This window comes from Vulpes vulpes, chromosome 13 (genome assembly GCF_048418805.1).
Source record: "Vulpes vulpes isolate BD-2025 chromosome 13, VulVul3, whole genome shotgun sequence".
Classification (NCBI taxonomy): Eukaryota; Metazoa; Chordata; class Mammalia; order Carnivora; family Canidae; genus Vulpes; species Vulpes vulpes.
The window spans coordinates 61,508,255-61,535,760 of record NC_132792.1 but is presented as its reverse complement, the minus strand read 5'-3'; the positions used below and the strand labels follow the sequence as shown (position 1 = coordinate 61,535,760).

The 27,506-nt window shown below is 37.3% G+C and overlaps 1 protein-coding gene across 4 annotated transcripts in view; it reads left to right on the top strand.

Annotated features, from left to right (window-relative positions):
- The window catches only part of C13H8orf34 (chromosome 13 C8orf34 homolog), a 395,548-nt gene that overhangs the window by 63,934 nt on the left and 304,108 nt on the right, over nucleotides 1-27,506 (top strand). For all 4 annotated transcript variants that reach the window (XM_026012287.2, XM_072734592.1, XM_026012273.2 and 1 more), the window contains exons 2-4: nucleotides 15,477-15,624; nucleotides 22,382-22,513; nucleotides 25,440-25,568. In XM_026012287.2, the coding sequence (XP_025868072.1) occupies nucleotides 15,477-15,624; nucleotides 22,382-22,513; nucleotides 25,440-25,568 (409 nt within the window). The remainder of the gene's footprint in view (nucleotides 1-15,476; nucleotides 15,625-22,381; nucleotides 22,514-25,439; nucleotides 25,569-27,506) is intronic.

The following is a 27,506-nucleotide window of genomic DNA, read 5'->3' as shown; positions in this document are numbered from 1 at the left end:
CCAGATGTCCCTCAGTTGCATTCCTAAACACTAACAATGAACTATCTGAAAAAGAAATTAAGGAAAGAATCTTCTTTATAATGCATCAAAAGTAAAATATATTAGGAATAACTTAACCAAGCAGGTGAAAGATCTCTACACTGAAAACTATAAGATTTTGATGAAAGAAATTTAAGAAGACAGAAATAATGGAAATATGTCCTATGTTCATGGATTAGAAGAATTAATATTGTTAAAATGTCTACACTGCTCAAAGCCTCAATAGATTTGATGTAGTCAATTCCTATCAAAATTCCAGGGATCCCTGGGTCGCTCAGCGGTTCAGCGCCTACCTTTGGCCCCAGGGTGTGATCCTGGGGTCCCGGGATCGAATCCTGCATTGGGCTCCAGGCATGGAGCCTGCTTCTCCCTCTGCCTGTGTCTCTGCACCCCCCCTCTGTCTATCATTAATAAATACATTAAAAAATATTTTTTAAAAATTCCAATGTCAGTTTTCACAGAAGTAGAAAAAAACCCCAATTTGTATAAAACCATAACAAATCCCAAACAGATAAAGCAATCTTGACTAAGAAGAATGAAGCTGTAGGTATCACAATTCCTGATTTCATATTATACTATAAAGCTATAGAAATCAAAACAGGTACTGGCATGAAAGCAGACATGTAAATCAATGGAATAGAATAGAGTGCATAAAAATAAACCCATGCATATATGGTTAAGTAATATTTGATAAGGAGTCAAGAACACTCAGTGGGGAAATGATAGTCTTTTCAATAAAGTACAGGAAAAACTGGTTATTCCCATGGAGAAGAATAAAATTGGATCCTTGTCGCCACCACTCATAAAATTTAACTTGAAATGAATTGAAGATTTAATTTTAAGGTTTGAAGTTGTACAATCCTACAAGAAAACATAAGGGAAAAGCTCCTTAACATCAGTCTTGGCAACAATTTTTGTCTATAAAATCAAAGCATAAGCAATAGAAGCAAAAATAAAAAAAAGTTGGGTATACTTTAAAAAAGCTCTGCATGGCAAAAGAAATAACAAAATGAAAAGGCAGCTTATAGACTGGGAAAAAAATGTTTGCAAACCATATAACTGATAGTTAATATCCAAAATATAAGGAACTGATTCAACTCAATGGCAAAAACAAGTATCATGGTTAAAAATGGAGAGGTAACCTGAACAGACATTTTTACAAACAAACAAACAAACAAACAAACAAAAAAAAACAAACAGATGTACAGATGGACAAAGGGTACATGAAAAGATGTTCAGTGTTACTAATCATCAGGGAAATGCAAATGAAAACCACAATAAGGTATTACCTCACACCTGCTAGAATAGCTATTGTCAAAACATAAGAGAGATAATAAGTATTGGTAAGAATGTGAAGAAAAGGGAGCCCCTTTACACTGCTGGTGGGAAGTAAACTGGCACAGCCACTATGCAATTAAAACAACAATGGAATATCACTATAAACTATAAGAATAATTAAAATTACTTATTTAATGCTGGTGTAAAGGTAAAATTGAATACTCTAAAAATGGCTTAGCAGTTCCTTTTAAAACTATAGTGGTCTTAAAAAAAAAAAAAAAAAAACCTATAGTGGTCTTAGTATTACAACCCAGCAGTAGCAGTCTTAGGAATTTATCCCGGAGAGATGAAAACATATGTTCATACAAAAGGCTATGCATACATGTTCGTAGTAACATTCAGAATACTAAAAACCTGGAACTAACCAAATGTCCTTCACCGATTATTGATAGTTATTAATGAAAGGTTAAATACATCATAGTACATCCACATCATGGAATAACACTCAGCAATAAAAAAGAATAAGCTATTGTGTATTGTTGTGCATATCAACATAACTTGAATGATTCTCAAGGAAATTATGCTGAGTGTAAAAGTTAATTTCAAAAGGATATATATTTGGGCAGCCCGGATGGCTTAGCGGTTTAGCACCGCCTTCAGCCCGGGGTGTGATCCTGGAGACCCGAGATCGAGTCCTGTGTCAGGCTCCCTGCATGGAGCCTGCTTCTCCCTCTGCCTGTGTCTCTGCCTCTCTCTTTCTCTCTCTGTCTCTCATGAATAAATAAATAAAATCTTTTTTAAAAAAAGAACAAAAGGATATATATATATATATATTATGATCCTTGATATATAATAACCTTGTTAAATACAATGATAATAGAAATGGAGAATAGAATAGTGGTTGCCAGGGCTTAGGCATGGAGCAGGGGAGTAGGTGGGCATCACTAGAAAGTGATAGCAGGAGGGAGTCTTGTGATAATGGTGCAGTTAAGTATCTACACACATGGTGAGATTGCAGAGTTGCGTGTGTGTGCACATGCACATTGCATGTAAACTGGTGAATGTAAATAAGTTCTACAGATTGTACCAATGTCAATTTCCTAGTTTTGATATTGTAGTATATAATTTTGCATGAAGCAAGCTGGGTGAAGTGTCCATGAGACTTTTTGTACATATCTTTGCAACTTCCTGTGAATTTATAGTTATTTCTTTTATTTATTTATTTTTTATTGGAGTTCAATTTGCCCACATATAGCATAACACCCAGTGCTCATCCCATCAAGTGCCCCCCTCAGTGCCCATAACCCAGTCACCCCCACCCCCCGCCCACCTCCCTTTCTACCACCCCTTGTTTGTTTCCCAGAGTTAGGAGTCTCTCATATTCTGTCTCCCTTTCTGATATTTCCCACTCATTTTCTCTCCTTTCCCCTTTATTCCCTTTCACTATTTTTTATATTCCTCAAATGAATGAGACCATATGATGTTTGTCCTTCTTCGATTGACTTATTTCACTCAGCATAATACCCTCCAATTCCATCCATGTCGAAGCAAATGGTGGGTATTTGTCATTTCTAAAGGCTGAGGAATATTCCATTGTATACATAGACCACATCTTCTTTATCCATTCATCTTTCGATGGACACCGAGGCTCCTTCCACAGTTTGGCTATTGTGGACATTGCTGCTATAAACATTGGGGTGCAGGTGTCCCGGCGTTTCATTGCATCTGTATCTTTGGGGTAAATCCCCAGCAGTGCAATTGCTGGGTCGTAGGGCAGGTCTATTTTTAACTCTGAGGAACCTCCACACAGTTTTCCAGAGTGGCTGCACCAGTTCACATTCCACCAACATTACAAGGGCTCCCCTTTCTCCACATCCTCTCCAACATTTGTTGTTTCCTGTCTTGTTAATGTTCCCCATTCTCACTGGTGTGAGGTGGTATCTCATTGTGGTTTTGATTTGTATTTCCCTGATGGCCAGTGATGCGGAGCATTTTCTCATGTGCATGTTGGCCATGTCTGTGTCTTCCTCTGTGAAGTTTCTATTTGTCTTTTGCCCATTTCATGATTGGATTGTTTGTTTCTTTCCTGTTTAATAAGTTCTTTATAGATCTTGGAAACTAGCCCTTTATCTGATAGGTCATTTGCAAATATCTTCTCCCATTCTGTAGGTTGCCTTTTAGTTTTGTTGACTGTATGTATCCTTTGCTGTGCAAAAGCTTCTTATCTTGATGAAGTCCCAATAGTTCATTTTTGCTTTTGTTTCTTTTGCCTTCGTGGATGTATCTTGTAAGAAGTTACTGTGGCTGAGTTCAGAAAGGGTGTTGCCTGTGTTCTCCTCTAGGATTTTGATGGAATCTTGTTTCACATTTAGATCTTTCATCCATTTTGAGTTTATCTTTGTGTATGGTGTAAGAGAATGGTCTAGCTTCATTCTTCTGCATGTGGATGCCCAATTTTCCCAGCACCATTTATTGAAGAGACTGTCTTTCTTCCAGTGGATAGTCTTTCCTCCTTTGTTGAATATTAGTTGACCATAAAGTTGAGGGTCCACTTCTGGGTTCTCTATTCTGTTCCATTGATCTATGTGTCTGTTTTTGTGCCAGTACCATACTATCTTGATGACTACAGCTTTGTAGTACAACCTGAAATCTGGCATTGTGATGCCCCTAGGTATGGTTTTCTTTTTTCTTTTTCTTTTTCTTTTTCTTTCTTTCTTTCTTTCTTTCTTTCTTTCTTTCTTTCTTTCTTTCTTTCTTTCTTTCCTTCCTTCCTTCCTTCCTTCCTTCCTTCCTTCCTTTTTCTTTCTTTCTTTCTTTCTTTCTTTCTTTCTTTCTTTCTTTCTTTCTTCCTTCCTTCCTTCCTTCCTTCCTTCCTTCCTTCCTTCCTTCCTTCCTTTCTTCCCTTCCTTCCTTCCTTCCTTCCTTCCTTCCTTCCTTCCTTCCTAGATTTTATTTGAGAGAAAGCACATGAGCAGGGGGAGGAGCAGAGAGCGGGAGACGTGCTGACTCCCCATCAAGACCTGAGCCAAAGGCAGACGCTTAGCAGACAGAAGCACACAGGCGTCCCCTAGCCACAGTTTAAATACTGCATTCTCAAGTGCCATTTCTATCACTGCAGAAAGTTCTATCAGACAGTGCTATGTGAGATCTGTCAGGAGGGGGAATTCAGTACTTCACAAATCAGGACACAACAGCAGCTCAACTGAAAGGTCTCACATTTATTACTGAATCAACCTACTGGTATAGAGGCATAGTAACAGAGAAAACCATTCCCTTGATAAGACATGTCTATTGGCCAGGTAGGAAGGATGTTTCTATATTGATAGGATAGGAATATGTGATCTCCATGCAGCTTAAATATGTGTGCCAATTATGTTTGCTATTTCATGATGTGCGATGCTTCCTCATAGACTCAGCTTGGTTCTTCTCCAGTGCCTCCTCTTGGAGTTGTACCTGATTTTATTACCAGTTTTCATCCGAATCCACTGGGGAATAGGACAATTCTGCTTTTATTTCTTGGCCAGGAATCGCTTGATTCTGAAAGTCTTGTGAGAAGACATGGCGATCACAGTCAACCACATGCAACCAGGATGGTGGCGGAAAGGAAAGCTATGGTTTTCTTTTTTAATATTCCCCTGGCTATTCGGGGTCTTTTCTGATTCCACACAAATCTTAAGATAATTTGTTCCAACTCTGTGAAGAAAGTCCCTGGTATTTTGATAGGGATTGCATTAAATGTATAAATTGCCCTGGGTAGCATTGACATTTTCACAATATTAATTCTTCAAATCCATGAGCATGGAATATTTTTCCATCTCTTTGTGGAACAGATCAACAAAACCAGGAGTTGGTTCTTTGAAAGAATTAGTAAGATATATAAACCATTAGCCAACCTTATTGAAAAGAAGAGAGAAAAGACTCAAATTAATAAAATCATGAATGAGAAAGGAGAGATCACCACCAACACCAAGGACATACAAATGATTTTAAAAACATATTCTGAGAAGCTTTATGCCAATAAATTAGGCAATCTAGAAGAAATGGACGCATTTCTGGAAAACCACAAACTACCAAAACTGGAACAGGAAGAAATAGAAAACCTAAACAGGCCAATAACCAGGGAGGAAATTGAAGCAGTCATCAAAAACCTCCCAAGACACAAAAGTCCAGGGCCAGATGGCTTACCTGGGGAATTCTATCACACATTTAAAGAAGAAACCATACCTATTCTACTAAAGCTGTTTAGAAAAATAGTTATTTCAAAATAAACTTTCTTAGAAAACTGCGCATAAATAAAAAAAATAGAAAATATTAAAAACATCGTTAGGAAAATTCTGATTTTTCTTTAAAGAAATGCGGCTGAATTCTCAAAAATAAAATGGAATGGAAAGAAAATAATCCCAGTACATAGTGAGATAGAGTGAAAATATCTTCAGGTTTATAAAAAAGATTGATATACAAAACAAAACACAGAATTTGTCACTACTAAAATAAAAGGTATTCCTTATGCTGCTGAGAATGATCCCAGATGGATGGTTGGAGATGAAAGAAGAAATAGAACAATAAGAATAGTAAATATATAGATATGTATAAATGTATACTAACCAGGGGTGATAAGTACAATCAAAGTATTCTAAGTTCCTTGTAAAGTCTGAGATGAAGGAAAAGAACCAATTAATATTTAATGTTACATAAGTCAGTATTAATGTATAATCTCTGGATAACCACAAAAAGAATATTAAAGGTATGTGTGACTTTCAGACTAACAGAGGAAAAAGTAGACTAAATTTGAGCTGATGCAAAGAAGAAGAAAAATGAACAGTTTTGACTAAGTAAATAGAAAAGTGATTGATACAAGATAGGAAGAATTTTTCCTAAAGCTATGAGAATTTATTGTATGGCTATAATCCTTAAGATATTATAACAATGGCATAAGATTGGCAAATAGATTAATGAAAGAGAATATAGGTTCTAGAAATAGGATCATGTATGTGGTCACTTGATTTTATGACTTTTCAGGGTATGTGCAGTCAGAATAAGTACTTATTATGTAGCAGTGTTCACCTATGATAATCCAGTATATCCATCACCAATTTGAAGCTATACTTGCCATAGAGAAGAAATGTGTACATCCTTTCCTTAAGTCACACTAGTTCTAACAGGAAGGGTTGGGCATGCATTATGAAATTTCCTCATTATTCTGTCATGTTGAGCACCTTATTTTAGTTATATATTCTTTATAAATGATAAAAGTCTAAAATAAATTAATTCGTACTCGACTGAGAGACATTCTTCTTCTTAGGGTGATTTCTACATACACCTGCTACTTCCGTCATGGGTTGATTTAATTAATTTCTTTGAGTTTTGAAATGCTTTACTATTTCTTCTAAGTATCACCTATATTTCACTCCTACAGTGGTATTTTCAAGGAAGAACCTGGAAATTCCTAACACCAGATAAATTGTTTTGATAGACTTTTATGTTGAACAATATAATTCCCTAACTGAAAGTGTTTTCATAGGGCATGTTAATATTTTTCAACGGGGACCTTGATATTTGCCTAGAAATTTAATTACATGAATATTTTCTCAGAATGGATACTAAATACTCAATAATTTAAACAGAAAAGACATTTCTTTATTAGAGGAAAGATTAGTAAGCATTAGGTAAATATTATACCACTTGTCATCCTTCGATATTCTACTGGCTAGATTTACTTATTATTTGCTTATATTATTAAAAGTAGAGAGGATTCAGTGTCTATGACTTAGCTTTAGATTTGGAATGGCTAATTTTCATTGTGGTAATTTCATCATTCTTAATTTTCATTATAAAATAACCTAATTTTTACTTTCCCCAGATTATCTAGATTAAATTCTATAATATACAACAGGGCTAATTAGATGCCTTTTCTCATTGTAAATGAGTATTGTAAACTTAATTTTATATTAAATTATATTTGAAAGGGGCCATGAGCCTTTCAGGATAGGAGTGCAAATTTTCTAGGCCTTTTTTGTTGTGGGTGGGTGTGTGACTATGATGGTTTGCATTGATGGGTTGTTGGTGAGAGGCAGGTAACCAGAAATAAGCAAGGATTTAACAAGCACATACTAGTTTGGTTGTGCGTCTTGTATGCAAGCCTTTAATTTACAGAGAATGATTAAATCTATATAAAATACTTGACGCTTGTGCATATTGGATTCAATAAATAACCGACACTTTAATTGTTGGTATTCACATTTCTTCCTTTTCTTCTGAGATCAGTGTTCCAGTGAAATCCCAGTTTTGGGAATGATGGGAGTGAGTTTAGTTAGGGCAGGCATGGGCATGGTTCTAGGGTGGAGGAAGGTTGAGCTACCAGCAGATAATTTGAGTTCTTTGAATAGAGGATTTGACAGAAGAACATCAAACAATTCTCTGTCCCTTTCTCATTTGTGTATAGAAATCTAGATGCTGCATTGGAACTCATTTCTGGACAAAGCCAAAACTCAGAACAGAGCTTAAAGGCAGGGAAAAAAAAAATCCTAGGTCTACTTCCATTCAGAAAAATGAAAGGAGAGAAAGGAAAGCATGGGTTCTGTTGTGGGTAGAAATCAAGTAGAATTTGACCAACTGAGAATGGTGACACCAATTTAAAATAATGTGGTTTCAGGGTACCCGAATGGCTCAGTCATTTAAGCATTTGACTTTTGGTTTTGGTTCAGGTCATGATCTCAGGGTCATGAGACCAAGCCCAATGTAAAGCTCTGTGCTCAGCACGGAGTCTGCTTGAGATTCTCTCTCTCACATTCCCGTAATCCTCCTGTCTGCTCCTCTCTCATAAAATAATAAAATAAAGTAAAATAAAATAAAATAAAATAAAATAAAATAAATAAAATAAAATAAAATAAAAATAGATAAAATAAAATAAAAAATATAAAATAAAAGTTGTTTCAGGAAAAAGTGTTTCCGGGAACAACTGATTTTAAGTGGACATTCTCTCATATATTTGTTGATAACCCAACGTCCATTACCTGTCCATTTATAACATATTAGTTGGGTGGTGGGGGTGGGGTGGGCACTCAGAAGGTTGAGATTTCAAATGCAAATTTTTAAGAGACATAATTAAAAACAGAAAGTTGAAACATGCAGATTTAGAATTAATTCAGTGATCAGGTCTTTATACAGTTTTGAACTAAAATAACATTCTGCAGATGATAATGTGCCATATGCAGTTAATATTTAAGTTAATTATAGATATTGAGTAAAAAGAATCTGATCGACACCACCTCCATTATTGAATGTAATACGTCTTGCATGTTTATTGATTTAACAAAAAGACTACATAATGATAGAGTCCTAAGATTTTAGAAATGGCTTTTTGTTTCTTGATAACTTTCTCTTGAGGTTAAGAGGAACAAAAGTAATAAGTACTCTTAGGGTAATGAAATACAAAGTAACTTACTCGCAAAGAAGTAATTAAGTAATTTTGGGGCAGAATGTCATGCTGTTTGTATGCCATGGGACCCAGAACGAGAGTCCTTTACCTAGAGTCTGTGAAACCTTAGAGGATCAGTCTGTGGATGGATAAACACTGAGGAATGCTATGTAAAATTTGGTGTTTGTGTGTACACATGGGCTTTTCTATTTGTTTTTTTAACTAAGGAGTCCCATAGCTTTCATTAAATGAAATGGTCTTTTATTAAAATGATTTTTACTGTTGACTGGTTACCTTTTCCAGTTTTAATAATGACTCTACGATGAGCTACCTTCTCACTCATGGTTTTGCTTTTATCTAGTGGACATTAAAATTAAAATGCATTTTGAGACACTCATTGTTATTTAATTAGTATTCATTCTCCAGCTCATTAATTGTGCTAATGTTACATATAGTATGCGGTTGTCTATTATTAGATATAGTAGCCCTAAATTCCATTAGTCCTTACATGTTGTATAATATAAATTTGCAATCAGTAATTACTTAATGGTTCTTTAAGTTATTTTTCAAAATTTAAAAAAATGTTATATTCATTTTTAAAATTAATATATTTGAATTGGTACCAATAACAAAATTATAATTAACATGGAAACAGTTACTAATGCAGGAGATTCTCTCAATATATAGTATATTCCTGAAGTTAAAGACTGTAGTTGATAATAAACTATATTAAGAGTACATCTACTTCTGGTTTAGAACCAGAAAAATAATGCCAATAAAAAATGCAGTATGCATGTATAGCATCAAAAATGTATGCTATAAAACGTGATAAAAATGGTAATGATGGTAGTACTAATCAGCACATAAAGTATTATGATGTAAATATATAAAAGTAATACTAACATGAAAATATTAGCTAACACTTCTTTCAGGTGGATCGTTGTGGGTTCAGTCAGGAAAACTGAAGCCACTGTATGTATCTGGATCATATAGGGTTTAAAACAAACCAGTTTATGTGATGGTGAGTTAGAAGGTGGTACATGGAGGCCAGGGAAATGCTGCTGAAGGTTGTGGGGCTGTCACCAAAGGCAGGAGGAGCTGATCCTGAAGGTATCCACCTGGATGGAGCGCAGAAGTAAATGGCTCTCCAATGCGTGCCTGGAAGCTGCCGCAGTCCTCAGTATCCTTGCACAGCTCCCAGAGCTATCCTCGTCTGCAGTGGTTTTCACAAATTTGCTGGGAAACTGCTGTGAATTTCTCATCTGCTCTCACATATGCCTGCAGTTAACTCTGGAGAATTTCTTCTCTCTCTCTGTGCTCTTTCCAAGTCTCCTATGAATTCCTCACAGTAGGAAGCTCTAACCCAGATCATATAAAGGAGATTGTGGGAAACAGTTCCCAGCCTTAGAAGGAAATGGAGACAACCTATATAGGCTACATATATCCCAAGCACTTTATGAATGCACACTGCATTGCGATCATTTTATTTAATCCTCCTGGCAACTCTGTGATGTAGGTAGCATCATCCACATTTAGTAGGTGGAAGTATTGAATGTTAAAGTGATTGTCTTGCGCAGAGTCTTACAGGACACCATCTGATTTCAAAGCTTTGGTGTCTAATCACTACCTTATCCTGTGTCTTCTGTTGCATTTCGTTTACATTAGTAATATTATTGATACTAGCTAAGCATGAATTAAATTGGTGACAGTTGTTAATATATTTTGTTTGGAACTTTAATCCCTCAAATTTAAGTCCGTAAGTGCAAATCGATCATGTTAAAATTTTTTTTTTTAATATTTTTTTAATTTTTATTTATTTATGATAGTCACACAGAGAGAGAGAGAGAGGCAGAGACACAGGCAGAGGGAGAAGCAGGCTCCACGCACGGGGAGCCCGACGTGGGACTCTATCCCGGGCCTCCAGGATCAAGCCCTGGGCCAAAGGCAGGCGCCAAACCGCTGCGCCACCCAGGGATCCCAGATCATGTTAAAATTAATACCTACATTTTATCAGTCCCCAAGTCCTTAGCCTAAAATTTCCACAAATGTTTTGTTCTAGGGCAGGATTGCTATTACCACTTCCATTGTTTCAATTTTTATAAGCCCACAGCCAACAGTCTCCCAGGGATCCTTGGCTAAAGGAAGACTTGAATGTCACTGAAGCAGTAGATGAGGAGGGCGCCCACATTCTAGGCTGATTCCTGGCTGAAAAGGAGGCAGGCAAGGTCACTAGTAGAAGAGGCCCAGGCGAGTCCTCTCCAAATCCTGCCCAAGTTCAGGACAGCCCCTGAGCTGCTCGGGGAGGGCTTTTGATATTGAGCAGGACGGGCCGCGGGGCCCTGGTGCTCAGAGCTGGGGAGCAGCCCCGCGGTCATTCCAGCATCCCTTTTGGGTCTGAGGCTGGCGTCCCCGTAAGGTGGGCGGAGCAGGAGTAGGTTTGTGGCCACGGGCAGGACTCCGGAGACACAGGAATACCCTGAAACACCGCAGCCAGCTCTGCGGCCACGGGACCCCCGGGACCCCCTTAGGGGGCGTCTTCAGGGCTGTCCGGGCCCCGGGACTCCAGGGAGGCCTACCTCCCGGACAGGCTTGGGCGGAGTCCACAGACAGCGGCGTCGGTGGGTCTCGGCTGGGGCAGTGCGGACGGAGGAGACTGCATCCCGGGGCGGCCAAGGCCTTGTTACCCGATGCCGCGAGTCTGCGCGCGCTCGGGTGCGGTTCTGGCTCCGGGGCAGGCGGGCGAGTACCACCGAGTACCACCGCCACCCACCTCCCCGGGGCCCGGATCCCACCTGCGCTTTGGGTCTGCGCCTGCGCCTTCGCAGCAGAGCGGGAATCACCCCCGAGCTCCAAGCCCCAGCGCCCTGGGCGCTCATCGGCGGCCTTTGCTAGCGGACGCCCAGCGCGATCCCCACGGGCCGGTGCAGTGTGGACGCCCAGCTCGATCCCCATGGGCCGGTGTAGTGTGGACGCCCAGCGCGATCCCCACGGGCCGGTGTAGTGTGGACGCCCAGCGCGATCCCCACGGGCCGGTGTAGTGTGGACGCCCAGCGCGATCCCCACGGGCCGGTGTAGTGTGGACGCCCAGCACGATCCCCAGGGGGCTGATGTAGTGTGGACTCCCAGCATGATCCCCAGGGGGCTGATGTAGTGTGGACGCCCAGCGGGATCCCCAGGGGCTGGTGTAGTGTGGATGCCCCAGCGCAGTCCCCAGGGAGCCGCTGTAGTGTGGACGCCCCAGCACGATCCCCAGGGGGCTGATGTAGTGTGGCCACCCAGCGGGATCCCCACAGGGTGATATAGTGTGGACGCCCAGTGGGATCCCCACAGGGCGGTGTAGTGTGGACACCCAGCGCGATCCCCAGGGGGGCGGTGTAGTGTGGACCCCCCGGGCTCATGTCTGCCTCTTGGTCAGGTTCTAGCACCCAGGGAACTTCATGTCACAGCTGTTGCATTGATGGTAAGAATTGTAGTTAAGCCTCCTCTCCCTCCACAGAGTACGGCCTCCCTACCTTACACCGGTTGCTCTTCTGGAGTCCTTTTTGCCTTATGTGAACCATCCCTGTGAACCTTTTACGCAGTGGGGTTTCTGTCACCAACCTGACATTCTAGCTGCACGACTACTTTCTCATTTCACCAATCTTTCTGCCTCTCAGTTATGTCTTTGTGCATATAAATCTTTGGGTGGGTGGGTGGTGGGATCATGGTAGTGGAAGTCAACCTTTTTTATTGTCAGGAGCATCTTTGCAAATCTGAGGATTTAAATTTTCACTTCTGCAAAAGGTTTCTGTCCAGTTCAATTCCTCAAAATTAGTCACATTCTAATGCTGGTGGATAGGTGGATTGAGTGAGAGTCAGGATAATTCCTCTCATAAACACGATAATCTAAAGCTAGACTGTTGTCCAGCCAAGGTACCCAACATACCCTATTGCAAACATTAACTATTTTCATTTTTTTTAAAAATTTATTTATGATAGTCACAGAGAGAGAGAGAGGCAGAGACACAGGCAGAGGGAGAAGCAGGCTCCATGCACCGGGAGCCTGACGTGGGATTCGATCCCGGTCTCCAGGATCGCGCCCTGGGCCAAAGGCAGGCGCTAAACCGCTGCGCCACCCAGGGATCCCTATTTTCATTTTATTTATGGCTGAGTTTGTCCTGTGATACTAATATATATTCATTAATGGAATGTAAGGGTATCCAAAATTAGTTACTAGACTAATGATATTTTAAAAATTTAACACTGATACTTGGTTTATTATGACTGTATAACCCATCTTTTTTTATAACCCATCTTAAACACTTCAGTTTATTTTATTTTTTTAAGTTTTTATTTTAAGTTTTTATTTATTTATTCATGAGAGAGACAGAGAGAGAGGCAGAGACACAGGCAGAGGAAGAAGCAGGTTCCATGCAGGGAACCTGAGTGGGACTCTATCTGGGTCTCTAGGATTATGCCCTGGGCTGAAGGTGGCGCTAAACCACTGAGCCACCCAGGCTGCCCAACTTCAGTTTATTTTAAAAGAAAGAAAAATATCCAGAGAGACTTTCCATCTCGTTTGAAAGGTAAAAAAGAAATGCATGAGATCTTCAGAGGTTTCAGAATAGAAATTGCTGTGGCTTTAAAGCCTTGTTATCAGATCTGATTTTGCTTTATCTGAGTACCCAGGCCTTCTGTGACAGGAGTAATCTAGTTGGTCCTTCAATGCATTTTTCTTTTCTTTCTTTTTTTTTTTTTGGGGGGGGGGTAATGTACAATGAATTTAAATAGAATATAATACATCTTTTCTACAGAGGCAAAATCCAGAATGTTTTAAATTATATCCCATTTATGTATAATTGGGCTTTAACTGAACCCTGCTTTGTTTTAACCACAGTATAGGAATGACTTCTTTAGTTATAACTAGTAGTTGAGATCTTGAATAATAGAAATAAAGAAGACCTGTGCCAGCTGGTTGTTTGTTTACTTCTTTTTCAGAATATACTTAAAAAAATCACATTTGTCTGATAAATTTTTCTACAAAGTGTTTTTGTGGTAGAAATCCTTTGCTTGTTTTAGCTCCAACCCTATGTTCAATCTGCGGATTTGAGATACCTTGATTTATTTTATCAATGTCTTTGAGGTTACCTTGTAATCTTGCCATCTACAAAGTCCATTTAGCCTCTTCTCAGATAAATCTGCGTGTTTCCTGAGATATCATGACAGCAATTTCTTATATAGGAAGTTTGAAGAGTATATTTTGCTGGGCTAAGAAATCTATGAATGCTTTAATTGTTGTTTATTAGGACAATAGGGGACTTTAATTACTAATATTTACCTGTGGTCAGTAAACCAAGAATGAATTAGTTAATCCATTCATCCATTCCATACCATCTATGAGCTATGAAGAGTTCCAGGCCTAGGGAGAGAGTAGAGGTCAAACCAGGCCAGCCCATGTTCTTAGTGATATGGTGAAGGAGGATGAGCAGAGGCAGGCATAGAAAGATGAGCAAGTATTAAATGAGATGATTCTGGTTAAAGAAGATTCTTTAACTATGAAGAAAATAAGATAATGAAGTGACAAAGACTTACCTCATTAGGGTAAGCCTCTTTTAAGAAGATAGCATTAGAGATAAATGATGACAGCCATCTGAACATCTGAGAGAAGAGCATTCAAGGCAGAAGAAATAGGCCACCAACACAAAAAGACAATGGGATGAGGAGAATTTTAAGTATCCCTTCTGTTAGCACTCTTAATACTTGATTTTCTGGCCCACTCATAAGATTATTGCCTTGCACAGAATCTAAGCATAAGATGATAATTGACAGACTAGAATTTTGGGCTAAATCCAGCAAGGTAAACTGTGCTTGATATGACTGTACAGTGGTGCATACAAGTTCACAAACCTAGGTACACAGCATGAAGTGATATCCACATGGCTTAGCAGCTGTTCATATGAGAATAATCTGGGGATTCTAATTGACCACAAATTGGAGCTTGCTTTTTGCTGTTCTTGCCTGGAAAAAAAACAATGTATAGATGTTACTCTTAGGCAGCTTTTTTGCCTAATATAAGGCATCATTATAGCTATCCAAAAATGGAACAGGCTGCTTCAGCAGGTAGAGAAATCTTCATGGCTTAACTCATTAAAAAAAAGAATGAATACCCATTAGGGCTTTTGGAAAAAGTAAATCCTGTATTGTTGGGAGACTAGTTTAAGACACTTTTGGTTTCTGTGAGTCTGTGGCTTATTACTTGTTTCTTTCATTCCAATAGAATTTTCTTCATTTTGTATTTGTATGTGATTAAGAAGGAAAAATTAGTATCTAAGGTATATGGTGAGGTTTACTGAAAGTAAACCTTAGATACATTAGATACATTAGTATCTAAGGCATATGGTGAGGTTTACTGAAAGTTTAGTTTGTAAAGGCATTTCTCAAAATAGTAATCTGAAGTTTAAAATTCTTGTGCTATAATTTTTAAAAGAATTTAGATCAAAGTTCAAGTAGAATAACAAAAATAAATAAATATATCTTGGCTTTGCCCGTGTTAGACTAAAACATAGCTATATAACGTAACATAGCTGCACTTCATTTTCCTCATAAGGAGGACAATAATTTGTACCTGCTTTTCAAGATTATTATTAGGATTGAATCATTTGCTATACGTAAAGCAGTTAGAGAGTACCCGGCAATAGTAAGTGCTTTTGTAAGTGTTCACTATTATTATTAGATATAAATGTACGTTCTATTCTACCTTCAGGAATTAATGACCAAATTAATAACTGAAACACCTGACCAGCCAATTCCATTTCTCATTGACCATCTTCAGTCTAAACAAGGAAACCGCGGACAACTTCAGAGAACTTTATCTGGATCTGCAGCTCTCTGGGCAGAAAGTGAAACATCAGGTAAGTGAAAAATTTATTTAACTATTGATTTTGATACATTTAATGTAAAAATGTGCAAAATCTTTCTGATTATAAGATAAATGTAGATGGTTACCACGGGTTTTACATATTCATTTGAAAATGTGCTTCACTCATATGCTAACATTTCACTCATGTAGAATTTAAGAGAAAAAAACTAATGAACAAATAAAGAGAAAAGAGACAAAAAAAGACTCTTAAATACAGAGAACACACTGGTGGTTGCCAGAAGGAAGGTTGTGGAGGGGTGGTTGGGGTGAAATAGAAAAAAAGGGATCAAGAGTATGCTTAGCTTGAAGACCACTGAGTAATATATAGAATTGAATCATTATGTTGTACACCTGAAACTAACATAACATTCTTTGTTAATTATACTTAAAAAAGAGGAAAAAATTAACTTGTCATAAAATATTCTAGAATTTGAATATATTGTTATAAATTGTGCTATATATTATGCTTCAAAACATAAGAATCTGTGTGTATTCAATTTTAATAGAGGATTCAGAGTTGCACAAAAAGACTTCATTCAGTATGAATTCAAACTAATTATTCTAAGCTTATTTCTTTTCTTTTCATGAAGAATTTGAATTAAATACTTCTAGCTTACCTGTAGAAAGATAAACAAAGATTTTAATGGTTACCTTTCACTTTGCCCAAACTGATGATTATTCTCTATTTCCTGTGGTGCCTATTTTTATCTTATGTAGTAAGTTTGACTTTAGGAAGATTAATTTACCCTGGACATTGGAGAAACCAATCTTACCAAGTCTGCAATAGCCTCATCTCCCTAGTAAGCACTGGTTAAGATAATTGAGTAGACTTTTTTTAGGTGTTTTGGTTTAGCATTTACTTATAAAACCAAATCTCCTATGCCTGTTATGTCATTAGCCAACTCCTAGCCTAATTCTCATGGGAATCTGACTGACAGAACTCCAAATATGTTCCTGGAATGACATTTTCACTTCTCCCATCTTCTTCATGGCTTATGAGATCCCCTGAAAAGATCTTGGTCTCTTTTTTGGCTATAGTTTCATGTTGGTACCTTCTTGAGACCATGTCTCAAAGCCATACTAAAGTGAGTAGGGAGAAGGGTATCCTCTGAAGAATGTAGAGCTCTCTGGTGTCAGTTATCCATTGAGAAGATTTCTGTATTATACAGGAAACTAGGATACAAACTTTTGGCATATAAAAGAGAAAACTCTTGCATTTTCCTGGCTTCACATTCTTGGGTTTAGATTCTAAGTAATATGGGTATATAGGCATGAACACTGCTTTGTAGGTGCAGAGATGGCACCCATCATGTAAAGGCAGACCATATGAAATCTATGAGCCCAATGAAGCTCTTATGAGTCCATATTTATAAATTATAGTATCTGGGGTGATAATAGTGTGTTAAACTCTGCAGTTTTAATCATCACACATTTAGTATCCTATACTTCCATGGGTCAGAAGTCTGTACCTACCAGAACTACATCCTTCGTGTAATTTCACAAGGCTGGAAATCAAGATATTGGCTGGGTTGCATTCTCATCTGGAGTCTGGAATAAAAAAAAGAACCTGCTTCCAAACTCATTCAGGTTGTTGGCAGCATTAATTTTATTGTAGCTCTGTGACTCAGGTTCCTGTTTTCATGCTGGATTTTAGCCCGGGGTTGCTGTCAACTCCTAAATGCAATCCACAGTTCCTTGCCATGTGGCTCTTTCATACTATGGCAGCTTACTTTTTTAAAATCACCAAGGGAATTTCTCTCAGTCAAGTCTACTTAACGTGTTTAACATAACATAATCATAGCATTGATATCCCATCACTTTTACCATATTCTTTTGGTTTGAAGCAAGTCAAAGATTCTATCTACTATACTCAAGGGGAAAGAATTATATAAGGCATAATGTAAGGGGCAGAGATTATGGGGATCATCTTAGAATTCTAACTAACACAAGTACTGATGACTTACTGCTTGGAGAGGGTGAAGGAGGTGAGGAGATAATTATAACTCCCAATTTACTGACTTAGGCAATGGCAGAAATGCTTATTTTAACAAAGCAAGATGGCAACACAGGAGTAAATTTGTGAAGGACAATAATGAGTCCACTTCCTATTGATGACTTTGAGTTTCTTGTGAGGCATCTTCATAGATAATTCCAGGAGGCAGTTAGATATGAGTCTAAAACTCTGGTGATGGGTCAAGGCAGGAATCACAGAGTGGCATTCAGCATTATGGGTATAATTGTTAAAGTTATGAGAGTGAAAGAATAGAAGAAGTTGTGGTCAAATTTGCCGGTAAAGTGGAAGATGGACTGGGGGAAAGAAAGTGTGAGGTTATATCTGATACCTAAAATTTTGTCTTTTTATTAAGAAGTAAGTAAGAAGTAAGGCTGTTGCTGAGGACAAGAGGGTTGGAAATTGAATAGGAGAGATTGGAGTGATGCCAGTTGTGAAAAGTCTCCAAGGAAAAGGAGGAAATAGTTGGCAAAAGGAAAAAAAAAAAAAGACTGTGAGGCAGTTCTGGGGCTTCTCTGAAGTTGAAGACATGAATGAAATCATCAGTGCAGTTGTGATTTTCTGCAGTGGTGCCCAGAAGCAGTGGGAAGGGAGCAGAGCAAACAGTTGAGGGACTGAGTGAGAATTGTAGTTGTGACAGGGCAAAGGTGGAGGGCAGAAGAATGGTTTTACAAAGCAGTTGACAACATTTGTGAGCAATTTATGCAAGTGATCAAAGCACATGGTCTAGTATGAGAAGATCTTGAGCAAGGATAGAAAAAGAATTAGATGGGGACACTTGGGTGGCTCAGTGGTTGAGCGATCTGCCTTTGGCTGAGGTCGTGATCCTGGGGTCCTGGGATCAAGTCCCACATTGGGCTCCTTGCAGGGAGTTCTCCTCCCTCTAAGTCTTTGCTTCTCTCTCTGAGTCTCTAATGAATAAATAAATAAAATCCTTAAATAAAAAAAGAAAAAGAATTAGACAAAAACGCAATCAGAGAACTGAAGATAAAGACCTTTAGAAGGCTAGTGCAGGGGTAGATGTAGTAAAAATATGAGAGAAGTAGAAGGATGGGAGATTGTAATATTTGAGATCAAGATTTCTTTTTTTCTTTTTTCTTTTTCTCTCTCTTTTTTTTTTTTTTTTTTGAGATCAAGATTTCTGAGGTGGAGTGAGTCCAGATAGATGATGAGAAGGTCCTGATGGGAACCTTAGTTTTGGGATACCTTAATTATCAGGGAGGTGAAGCTCTTCAGAGTTAGGGAGGACAAAGAAGTATGAGATTTAATGCATGATTTTTCTGAGTATTAAGAAAATGAAACCAGAGTTGCATTCGAGTTGTTGAAAAGTCAAGGGAGACTGTGCCAACATCTTGAGTTGGGCTGTGGAGTAATCGGGAGGAGAATGATGGCAACCTTGAAGAGAAGTGAGTAGTGTAGACAGGCAGCATTTAACACAAGAGAGGAGGGACTTCCAGCTTAACCGTATTGGGCTAAGAAGATCCAGCCTGTGGCTGATACCACATGAGGGAATGAACCCCCCATTCCAGGAAGCTGCAGAGGAAAGAGTGAGGTGTCTCTTAAAACATGAAAGAATGGGTATTGAGGATAGAGAAGTGTTTGTGTACAATGGATTGTATGTCCTAGAAGGTGAGGAAGAAAAAATTGAGAGAGAGTATGACAGGAGAGAGAAGGAAAGCATAGGATAATTTTTGGATATGAATATAAGTAAAGAAATTATAATATGGGTGACAGTAAATAATACCAGTTTATACCTTGACTGCAATTTTGAATTATTTCTTCTGTGCATGCTCTGACTAGCTAGAAATTATCTCAATATTCAAAGTATATTGGTATAATATCTTCTGAAAATATCTTAAGTTGTCCTCTTATTGCCTTTAAATATATCTAGGAACTCAGGATACAACATCATCTAAAAGTCTGTCATTTAATATAATTTAAGAGAAATCTGAAACCTGCCTTATTTTTATTTCTTTATAGATATTCTAATTATTTTTCTTAAATACTTGTGGGGTTTTTTTTCTTTATTTCTGATGTTGGTAAGTTCTACTGGGAAAATATCTTGATGATTATCTTTTTCCTTTAAATTTTTTTCTTATATTCAGTGAATCTTCTCAAACGGCAAATCCAGATCTTCAGCCTAAAACTATTTTCCTCTTGTGTACTTAGTTATCTCTTCTATTATATTTGTTTTCTATTTCTTCTTCAGGAAAATAAACCACCTGTAAATTGAGTTTGCTTTGCTATTCTTCCTTCCTCCCATTTAATTTCACATTATATTTGCCTTTCTTTACTGCCTAATTTGCCAAGCGTGCTGTGTCACTGATTCAGTTTTCTGCAGTATCACTTTTCGCTCTGTGGTTTTGAAAACAAATTTAAATGCTGGTATCACATTTTGTTTTTTTGTCAGTATTTCCTTATCTTCTTTATTCATTTCTGTCTGCTGTTCTATTTTATTGTAGATTGGTTGATTAATTTACCTCCTCTCACATTTCTTGTTTCATAGAATCCGTTTTGTTTATTCTTATTAAGAAGGCAATTAGCCATATCCTAAAATTTAAAGGTTTTCCAGAGTAAATCTTTTCTAAAACTAGATTTTTCTTTGTATCTTGAATGATACATTCTTGCTTTTCATTGAAATTTTTGTAGAATGATATTTTTTTCCCATTTACTCAAATTTAAATGATGAGGGGGATTCCATCTAGTTTTCGGTTTGCCAATTAATAGGATAGATGGATTCTTCTTTGTCCCCTCAACATATAGCTTGGAACAATTTGGATCCCTTTCAAAAATTTTAGAGAAACAGATCAAATCATGATTGCTACTAAAATTCCATTATCAGTTCAATCCTATGGGTCTCTGCTATACTCATGAGTAACTTTGTCTTATCCTGTTTTCAACCAACTAAATAAGAACAGTATCGTTGCTAGATTGTTTAAATTAATGTGGATTTTCTTTCATGCCTGTAGTGGAAAAGTAAAAAAGCCACATACTATTCCTTCCTTGTTCTTTTTAGCCTTTTTCTTTGTATCATGAAATGCTCTGTTTTATGACCAGGATTCCTTTCCTTTAGCCATGTTGCACTGGAAGATATTATGGTCCTGGGATGGATATAGAAAGACAGATTCTCATAGAACAACAGGAATAGAGAACTCTGATGTAGGGGCAAGTGTCATGAATGCCTAGAAATCTTCCAGTCCTTTTCTGGTTTGCCTATTTTGTGTCTTAATCTTATGTCTTATTCCTATCTGTAGAAACATGTCCTGCATTCTGGCAGACCAGACTGACATTTCTGTTCTAGAGTTTTAGAGTATTTATGTCTCTTTTGGTATTGAATGGCATGTAGTAAAATTAGGTAGTAAAATTAGGTAACAGCTGGTTTAGTACAAACTTCAAATATAAATATGAGGAATCCATATAATGTTTAATGATGTCTATTTGGTATTTACAAGTGGGTGGCTAGAGAAAGATTGATGAGACATTCATAAAGATAGGATAATTTGACAACTTATAACTTTATTTTATTTATTTTTAAAAAAGATTTTATTTATTTATTCATGAGAGAGACACACACACACACAGAGAGAGAGAGAGAGAGAGAGAGAGAGAGAGGCAGAGGCAGAGACACAGGCAGAGGGAAAAACAGGCTCCATGCAGGAAGCCTGATGCAGGACTCGATCCCAGGTCTCCGGGATCAGGCCCTGGGCTGAAGGCGGCACTAACCTACTGAACCACCCAGGCTGCCCACACTTATAACTAAACAAGAAGGCAGAAGGAAGCTCTAAACTCTCAGGAATGTCACATGGAGGAAAGAGAAGGATGAGGAAGCAGTGAATGAGACAGAGGAGGAAGAGTCAAATAGGGGATATGGAGATGAGGAGCACGTAGGGCCTGAGGGTCAGGGAGGAAAATATCCCACAGATAGGCCTGTCTAAAAATATGAAATGCTTGTCAAAGATGTCAGGAGGGGTGACCTCTTGGAAAGCTCATTTAATTTGGGAATTGGTATGACTTTGACCACCTTTGAAGGTGAGCTATAACTTTCAACAAAGTTGGTTGAATTACCCTTTCTTGAGTAGAGAAGTGGAAAAAAATGAGTGATGCTAGGGCAGAAATGTAGGTGACTGTCAGTGGTTTAACATGTCAGTGAATAATAGATAAGATAAAATAAGATGAGTAAATTTTATGTGTTTAGTTATTTTTATTTATTGATTTATTATTTTTTTTAAAGATTTATCTATTTACCTTAGAGAGGGGTGAGGGGCAGAGAAAGAGAATCTTCAAGCAGATTTCCCACTGAGCGCAGAGCCCAGCACTGGCTCAACCCCACCACCCATAGGGTAAGGACCTAGCTGAAACCAAGAGCCAGCTGAGCCATTCAGGTGCCCCAGTGTTTTCATTAGAATACAGGGCTTTACTCATACTACTCATTGAAAGAATGTTATTTTAAGTAATGGTAATCCCATGCCTTAAAGAGTCTTTCTGGAAGCCTTTCACAGTTTAACACGATCTTAATCATATTAATATACAAATTGAATCATGTCAAATTCAAAACTAAAATTTACAGGGGAAGTTAAGCAAGGAATACTTTTGAATATTTGCATTATTTTTGATGTGAGGTGACTTATGGCTTTTGCCAGGCATATCTAATGACTTCACAGATTTAGATTTTGGTCAATCTTGAAATCACTTATTGTTGAATATATCTGTATATATATATTTTTGTTTGTCTTAACAGAACATAAAGGAACAAGAAGGGATTTCAGAAGCTATGATAAACCTTGGCAATTAAATGCAAAGAAGCCTAAAAAATCAAAAAGTGACCTTGCTGTGTCTAACATTTCTCCACCATCACCAGAATCCAAATCATGTAAGGAATTTTGTCATTCAAATGTTACTTAATGTATGTAAGTATGTGTTACTAACAAAATGAGGAAAAGGTAAGAATTAAAGTCAAACTTTTTATCTGATCTTTCTGGCTATTAATCCTAATGAATGTCATGTTCATTTCAGCAGTAACATTGAGCTTTAAATAGATCTGCTCACTCGTATTCTCAAGAATGTTTAATTGATTTAGACTTTTTTGAGTATAATATTCTTGTAAGAATGTAAACTGCCTAGAGCAGGTTCCTTGCCTGTCATGTTCAGTTGCAGCATTGTATCACATTCAAAGCAAAACTAGCCCTACATTTAATAAAGTACGTAAAAGCAAATGAAATCTTCTAGTTTTTATTAATTAATTAATTAATTAGTTAATTTAAAGATTTTATTTATTTATTCATGAGCGACACACAGAGAGAGAAAGAGAAAGGCAGAGACATGGGCAGAGGGAGAAGCAGGCTCCAAGCAGGGGGCCTGATGCGGGACTCGATCCCAGGACTCCAAGACCATGCCCTGGGCCAAAGGCAGGTGCTAAACTGAGCCACCCAGGGATCTCCAAATTAAATCTTTTAGAGGAGAAGTAAAGGAGATTTATATTCAAAAAAGTTAATAAAATTTAAATTCTTAATATTTCTCCCTTCTTTCAGGCCCTCAAATTCTACTTCCTCAAAAATAGTTTATATATTTTCACATCCTTTGAAAGAGTTGGCATCTTTTACATCCTTTTCTTTCTAAAACTAGCATATAAAATAAGTGTGAGTTGTTTTGCTATTTTATAAAACTGGTTTCAACTATATACATTCTTGAGCAATTTGTTTTTATTTATTTTAGAATGTACTGTGGTTGTATATTCATGCTAATCTTATACTTTGTGCATACTGTAGCATGCTGTGAATGTGCCATAATTTATTTATTCCCCTGTGGAAGGACAGTTAGATTATTTATAGAGTTTTGCCGCCACAAACTACTAACTGAAATATCTTGCTATTTCTGATAAAATGAACAACCTTGTACATACCTACATAAGTATAGGTGTTCTCATTTCTTTATGATAAGATTGCTGGGTCAGAGGATCAGTATATTTTTATTATAGTAAATATTTCTGATTACTTTTTTTGAAGATGGCAGAAAAAATATTTCACTAGTCTGAGATTGCCTTTGCTATACAGCATTATCATATAATATCTTTAAAAATTATTTTAATAAAAACAACAAAAAATATGCTTTGGAAAATAAAGTAGTAGTATAGGCTTTGGAGCCACTTTTAACTCTTTTAGATGTTCTTTTTGGTACACAAGTTTACATATCCAAACATACAAGTAACTTACACAGTTCCCTTTTACTTTTTAAATTTGAAGCATCATCTCTTGACCTCCTTCTAAGACTTTGTGGCTTCATACCTCAGGCCCATCTCATCCCCACAATGCAATCATGCAAGTATTTTAAATGTTGAATATATACTCTACATCGATATTATGACTATATTCATTAGCATTTTTCACAATAGATCTGTTGGTATCCAAATATTAATTTGTTTCTAGAACTAATGGTTGTCTTATTTTTCTCTCTGCTTTGTTTTCTGTGTACCCCTCACTAATGTTTCACCAAATGTTGCCTTCAAGCATTCAATACTCAGTACGCTCAAATACATCAAATAATTCTAACTTTGATCATATTTTGTTTATATTTTATTTCACTATGAAAAATTAGAGACCTCTCTTCTGCAGCCCTTTGTCTTCTTGCTCTAATCTTGGCTTCTTGGTTTCTAGCCTTTTTCTCAACAGTCTTCTGAGACCATCCTTCACTACCATTCTGGGGATTCTCTTTTCCTCCTTTTTGTGGAGGACCACCTGTTCCTGAATCCCAAGCCTTTCCACTTTTGGGTTTATTTATTCCTTTTGGTGGAGTCTCTGCACTGAAAGCTTTCTGAAAAAGAATAATTACAAGATAAATGTTTGAATCCTTACAAGAAACTTGATTGGTTCCTCAATTGGGTATAAAATTCTAAGTTAGAAGTAATTTTCAGTTGGAGTTTTGAAGGAATTTCTCTTGTGTCTTTAGGGGCAAGTGTAGCTATTGAGAAGTCTGATGAGAACTTGATTGCTGTGTTTGTCCCTGGAAGCTTGTAAGATCTTTTCTTTATTGCCACTGTTGTAAAATTCTATGATAATATGCCTTGAATTGTTCTGGACATTTAATGGATCCTTCCAATCTGAAAAACAAATTTCTATATCCTTATTACTTTGACATTTGTCCTCCTTGATTGATGCTTGAATGTTGAAATGTTATGAAATGTCCACCTTTTTGAGCATCTCTCTCCTCAGGGACCAGACTTCAGCATTCTCTACTTTACTAAATGCAGCCACCACTCCTCAATTTATACTGCATCTTCCAAAAAAGATTTGCTGTTTATTGCCTTATAACATCTTCTCTTCTTGTTCAACTAATTATTTGACCCCCCCAAAAATTCTTTATTACAGTTTTAGTAAGCATTTAATGGAAGTGAGCATAGATGTGTTCAGTCTTCTGGTTTATCAGAAGACAGCAAAATGTCTTAAAAATATTTACTAATTGCTGCTGAAGGAGTTAGTAATTATTTTTAAGCTGTTAATACGTGATATAAAATATAGTTTACTTTTGTGTTTTTTTCTAAGTTATAGAAATTATTAGTTTTAAATCAGTACCTGAGTTTTCTTTTTTTCTATAAACACACTTCCCTTTACTAGTTCAGTTAAAACATTTCTTAAAACCCAGTTTGTAACTTCCTTCTGTTTACTCATAAGAATACTATTTCCAAGACAAACATTTTTATTCTGTACATTGATCTTGATACAGTCTCTCACATAATGATGAGTACTAAATTTTTTATCATTATGTAGCATGCTTATGAAGTAATCATTTTTTTTAAAACATAGTGCCAAGGTCAGTAGATCATCCTAAGTGGAACTGGCGAATTAAACCAGAAAGCCGTGATTTTGATGAATTGAACCACATCCTTCAAGAAAGCAAGAAGCTGGGAAAAGCCCTTGAGAATCTTTCTCGAAGTAAGTTCATTTACCTGATTGTAATTGAAATTCCTAACCAATATTAAAGTAGAAACATTTATAACTATTGCCAGTAACCCATTTCCAGCATCCTCACTATAATTACGGGAGAGATTGTGAGTGTGTGTGATTTTGGAAATGAGGATTGACCTTGCGTTTTACACAAGGTTCCTAGGAAGACTGATATATAGAGTAGAGGAGCTGTGGACACTGCCCCCAACCCACCCTGCCCCTTGCCCTTATTATTGGATTCCAGTCTTTCGGCAAGGTCTCTTTTACCCAGGTCAGCTACACACATATAATGGTATCTTGCTCATTCTTCTTTTTTGAACCTCATTGCTTTGTGTCATCCTAAATAGTAAACATACCTATTGCCTCCATGATTTTTTCATGTTTCTAAACTTTTAAAAATTCTTTATTTAAATTCAGTTTAGTTAACATATCATGTATTTTTAGTTTCAGGGATAGAGTTCAGTGATTCATCAGTTGCATCACACCCAGTGCTCATTACATCATGTGCCCTCCTTAATGCCTATTACGTAGTAACCCCATCCCCCCACCCATCTCCCCTCTAGCATCCCTCGCTTTGTTTCCTAGGCTAAGAGTCTCTTAGAGTTTTTCTTTGTCTCTCTATCAGATAAGTCATTTGCAGATATCTTCTCCCATTCTATAGGTTGCCTTTTAGTTTTGTTGATTATTTCCTTCACTGTATAGAAGCTTTTCATTTTAATGTAGTCCCAATATTTATTTTTGCTTTTATTTCCCTTGTGGCAGGAGACCTATCTAGAAAAAAGTTGCTACAGCCGATGTCACAGAAGTTACTCCCTGTGTTCTCTTCTAGGATTTTTATTGTTTCAGGTTTCATATTTAGGTCTTAATCCATTTTGAGTTTATTTTGGTGTACGGTGTAAGAAAGTAGTCCAGTTTCATTCTTTTGCATGTAGTTGTCCAGTTTTCCCAATACCATTTATTGAAGAGACATTTTCCCATTGCAAAGGATCTTACAATTTTTTCATTAGTAGAAATTCTCTGGTTGGGATTCAAGAAGACCCTAATTTTGGCTAGATTTACTTTGGAAGAAATAATGATAAAGTGATTTTAGCTTATTACTATATTATGTTCACGAAATAAGTCTTATCCTATTAAATGTCAAAGGCTTATATTAATATGTATAAATCTCACCCCTTTGGTCAGAGATTGTGGCTCTTTATAGCCTCTCAATTTATCTAAAAACATGAATTAAAAGAGGAACGATTGAAGAATATGCCCAGTTATTACATAGGTCGTCAAATAGAGGATGTCAATTTTTGTTCTTTAAAGTGTGATAACTGACTTACAGAAACTTATTATATCATTGTTAATTGGTTAAAAAAATTCACTTGTCCTTAACACTTTGTAATAAGGGAGTTTGAAGGGTGCCTGGGTGGCTCAGTTGGTTAAGTGTCTGTGTTTGGCTCAGGTCATGATCTCAGGGTCCTAGGATTGAACCCCACATTGGGCTCCATGCTTAGCAAGGAACCTGCTTCTCCCTCTGCCCCTCCCCCTTCTCATGCTTTCTCTCTCTCTCTCTCAAATAAATAAATAAAATCTTATAAAAAAATAAGGGAGTTTGATTGCCTTTTGCTTATATATTTACCAACATGTATAGCAGAAATATCAAGGTTCAAGCTACGGTCTGTCCCAAGAAAACCTAGGTATGGCTTTCTACGTGGGACCTAGCAACTGATTACCATGATCAGAAGTTAGTGGAGGGCTCATTTAATTCTTTAAGGAAGTCTGGAGAAACAAAAATGGCCAGAGAGCAGTCCTTGGTTGGGAGAGTAGAAGAAGTGCAAATACGGGACATTATTCTTGGGACAAAGTCAGGGCCAAGAAAGCTGTCAGGTGAGCCAGTAACTTGGCCAGAAATAAGGTATAACGTTTAGTTCTATATATATT